Raw genomic sequence first — 4,307 nt, forward strand, 5'->3', positions numbered from 1 at the left:
GGGAAAAAATAAAACAGGATTGCGCACGAATCGTTTTTTCTCCATATCACTGATATCACAAGACACAAGATGTCGAATCTCTAAAATGCAAAAATGCATGAAGGGTACAAGACAAAAATAACATCTTCTTCTCCCAGCAAAACCCAAACCCAATCGCAAGTTGTTCATCAACCTAAACAAAGAAACCTCACTTGCAAAACCCATACCCACTCGCACTAATTTTGACCTCGTTTGTTTTTGCATATGAGATGAAATGAATTGAGATTAAAATTAAAAGTTAAATAAAATATTATTAAAATATATTTTTTTAATATTATTCTTGTTTTGAAATTTGAAAAAGTTAAATTGTTTATTTTATTTTGTTTGAAAATTTGAGAAAGTTATAATGATTAAATGATGAGATGAGTTGTTTTCGAATATGAGATAAGATGAGTTAAGATTAAAGTTAAAAGTTAAATAAAATATTATTAGAATATATTTTTTTAATAAAAATGCTAGTATGTCTTCTTATTTTGTCCGCTCATATATTTATTTATTTTAAATTTTTTTCTTAATGATTAATGAAGTAACTATTAGTGTATTGATATATTTTTTTATTTTTTTAAAAAATATTTAAAAAAAAAAAAAGCAAAAAAAGAAGTGTAAGTTGCACCAAGTGGCATATGAAGCGGTCATATTAGGCAGCATAGTAGCATCGTTACTTTTTTAATATTATTTTTATTTGAAAAGTTGAATTATTTCTTTTATTTTATATAAAATTGTAATTATTGAAAGAGATGAAATAAGAATTTGAAATGAGTTGCGGAAAAAGTACGTAACGGATTCCACCATTATATCCCATTAACAAACCGTTTACTTCCCCGCTGAAAAAATCACCGAAGTAATAAAATTTTGCACAGATTGCATCGTGAAAGATGGATCCTTTCTTTATCGATTAACTGCAAGTTTCTGTGGTCCTGTGTTCATCAATTTATGTGGTGACGAATGGCTGAAGGAAAACCCAAGGGGGAAGGAGAATGGCATGAATGCCATGAAATAAGAGCTGCTGGCCATTGTTTGAAAGCGAAGGAAGGAGAAAGAAAGCCATCAGTTTGGGAGAGGAACAAGAGAGACAGAGAGCCGATAAACAATCGGCGACGTGGGGCAAAAATCTGAAAACTTCTTCGTGCGGCAAAAATGGGCAACGTGGAACGAGAGATACAGAGTGCTGTCCGTCGTTTGCTTCTTCATGTTTCTTTTTTTTTTTTTTTTTTAATAAAACAAGCTGTCACGTGTCAGTTGGGGTGCGCGAATTCGTGCGCGAATTCGACTGTACGTAGCGGAATCGTTCAGAATTGTTTAATATAGTGTTACATCTTTTCGGCAGGTGCTCTGTTTTTATTTGTTGGTTGTTGAATATCGACGTTATATATTGGAATTAAATTGGGTTCTTCGACATTTCTCGGTCGGTTATCACTCCCATCTGTGCTCTATTTATACTGAGTGTACACTGGCTCGTGATAGAAAGTCATATTAAACTTTTGAGGTTCTGGCGATTCTTTCGCTAAGTTCTGCACCATTACTCATTGATAAGCAAGCTTATTGCATTCCCGAACAAAACGGCGCTACCTAACTACACTTCTGCACCAGTACTTGAACTTCTTATACGAAGAAGTATTGAGTACTGAAAATGTGTTAGCTATTTCCCTGTTTTGTGCCTTGTTTTGTGGACTGCTTCTTACTATTGTTATTTAAAGTTAAGGCTTTTTAGTTTTAGGCTATTCATTTGAAGATCCACATTATCTTTGACATTAATATTTTCACTCTTCTTTCCTTTTTACCTTTCTGTTTTGTGAACCTTTTTGGTTATTAATTTGTACTCTTTGAGTGGAGCTTTAAACAATCTGTGTAAAGAATCTGCACATAACTGGACTGTTTCCAGGACTAGATGGGGATTTCTGAAAAGTATCTGTTGGTTGGTTAAAATTTCTTTGCTATGATTATGTTTTGTGCTCTGTCTATTTTAGTTTGTGTCACTTTGTCTTGATTTTGTTAAAATATGCCCTTGACATCTCAGTAATTTTTTCAAGATCGTAACTTTGTATCTTGAAAGTTTTTCTGACTCTTTTACATTTTTCTTTCATTAGTTTGCAGTTTCGTTCAAAAGACAACATGGAGGACAAGTGTGTAATAAAAAAGGATGTTACTGAAGTATTACCTTGTCATAGAACTATTTTTTCTTTCACTTCGCTTCTTCTCAAATTCAATCTTGCTAATGTTATTATTTCTCTTGTGCAGTTGATTGGAAATACCCCAATGGTATATCTCAACCATATTGTAGATGGCTGTGTAGCTCGTATTGCCGCCAAACTTGAGTTGATGGAACCCTGTTCTAGTGTTAAAGACAGGCATATCATGTTATTTCTTTTGTATTTATTGTCTTTTGCATAATACTAGAGTGATCTAGCAACTAAAAGATTCATTCGAGAATATCTAGTTGATACTAACTCATTTGTATATTTTGGCTTGTAGGATTGCTTATAGCATGATTAAAGATGCAGAGGATAAGGGTCTGATTACTCCGGGAAAGGTTGGTATTGAAAATCCCCCATATCTGGAGTGTTTTTAGATTGTTCATACAGATTTCACTTTGTGACCGCCTTGTTCTAGAAAAAAATTGAATCCCAACCCATCTCCCTCCTCAAATTTCTTTACAAGGGCAGCAATGTGGCTTTTTCCTGCCATGCAAGTTCCACTAATTATCCCATATACAATCTGATTACACTTGTGCTTACGTGAACCCTCTATTATGACTCAACAAGTTAGACCATGAGTATTTTTCAGGGATGTGTTTGATAGTTTGGTGATGCTCATATTGGAGTAATTTTTTTTCCTCCAATCTTTCATTTTTCTTTAACCAAAACATATTTGACTGTATGAGGATATAGTCATTTTGCTACATATGTTGCCCTTATTATGCAACGGTGGGATTAACATACTATGATTGTTGATATGTTTGGATGACGGCAAAAGACTGTCCTCATTGAGGCTACAGGTGGTAACACTGGCATTGGGTTGGCATTCATCGCTGCAGTCAGGGGTTACAAACTTATACTTGCCATGCCGGCTTCAATGAGTCTTGAGAGAAGAATTGTGCCCCTAGCTTTTGGAGCAGAATTGTACCTTACAGATCCTGCCAAGGGTTTTTATGGGGTTTTTGATAAGGCCAATGAGCTACTCAGTAAAATACCCAATAGTTATCTGCTTCATCAATTTGAAAATCCTGCTAACCCAAAGGTACTTTTTTGTTAGATATCTTGTCATGTGGATAGCTTGTTGAAACCCTTAATCGATGGTTCTGTCAATCTTTTTTAGATCCATTATGAAACCACTGGCCCGGAGATATGGAGGGATTCAGGAGGGACGGTTGATGCCCTGGTTGCAGGGATAGGGACTGGGGGTACAGTAGCTGGTGCCGGCAGTTTCCTCAAGGAGAAAAACACGGAGATCAAGGTTCTCTTGTGTATGTGTATGTGAGGGGAAGAGAGATCGCTCATGTCCCTATTTGGTGTGACTTCTGATATGTTTCTTTTGTTTATGTGATAGGTTTATGGGGTAGAACCACTTGAAAGCGCAGTCTTGAATGGAGGAAAGCCTGGTCAGTAAAACTTGTTCTACTTGGGTGTTTCTGATGTATACTTTGATAGTGCCATTTTGCTAATTAACAAAGCTTGTTTTACTTATCAAAAGAAAACAAAATCGTAAGTCATTCTTTTGTAAATCAGATCCATTTAAGTACAAATCCTAGTGAAGTCAGAATTTACCTGTGCTTTGAAAATAATTTGACAATTTCTCTGGTATGTTTCAATATAAATCACTTTTAATATGAGATTCTTTTCCTTTAATGGAGATAGAAGTCGCCCATGCTTGGACAGTCAAATATGCAGCCAAATTTGGGCTGCTTTCATCTTTTTTCATTTCCAAAAGTAAGTTCTCTAACTATATATATTACATGCATGAACACCTTATAGGCAAGCATCTGATCCAAGGAATTGGTGTTGGTATTATGCCTATCGTTCTGGACGTCGACCTGCTTGATGAAGTTATTCAAGTGAGTCTGGAAATTATTTTATTGGCCTCCACTTCGGTTCTCCTGTGAACTAATTTGCTTGTGATATGGTTATACTTGTCACTTCTTGAGTGAAAAATCCTGCATAAGCATGGCCAGACTGCATCATAATAAGGGGATATGCAAATGTTTATTTCAGTTTGGTTTAATTGTCTATTATGCACTTGTTTGTTTTAAAATTGGATTTGCTTTAACATTA

The 4,307-nt window shown here is 35.1% G+C and overlaps 1 protein-coding gene across 16 annotated transcripts in view; it reads left to right on the forward strand.

Moving 5' to 3' along the window:
- LOC121261462 (cysteine synthase-like) overlaps positions 1-4,307 on the forward strand; it is a 44,984-nt gene that overhangs the window by 33,240 nt on the left and 7,437 nt on the right. The window contains exons 1-8 of one of the 16 annotated variants that reach the window (XM_041163854.1): positions 1,289-1,311; positions 2,127-2,190; positions 2,278-2,396; positions 2,512-2,569; positions 3,013-3,276; positions 3,355-3,492; positions 3,586-3,637; positions 4,011-4,090. In XM_041163854.1, the coding sequence (XP_041019788.1) occupies positions 2,152-2,190; positions 2,278-2,396; positions 2,512-2,569; positions 3,013-3,276; positions 3,355-3,492; positions 3,586-3,637; positions 4,011-4,090 (750 nt within the window). In that variant the 5' untranslated portion in view covers positions 1,289-1,311; positions 2,127-2,151. The other 15 variants (XM_041163852.1, XM_041163850.1, XM_041163848.1 and 12 more) reach the window with 15 other exon arrangements.

Source organism: Juglans microcarpa x Juglans regia, chromosome 4D (assembly GCF_004785595.1).
Source record: "Juglans microcarpa x Juglans regia isolate MS1-56 chromosome 4D, Jm3101_v1.0, whole genome shotgun sequence".
In the NCBI taxonomy this organism is placed as follows: domain Eukaryota; kingdom Viridiplantae; phylum Streptophyta; class Magnoliopsida; order Fagales; family Juglandaceae; genus Juglans; species Juglans microcarpa x Juglans regia.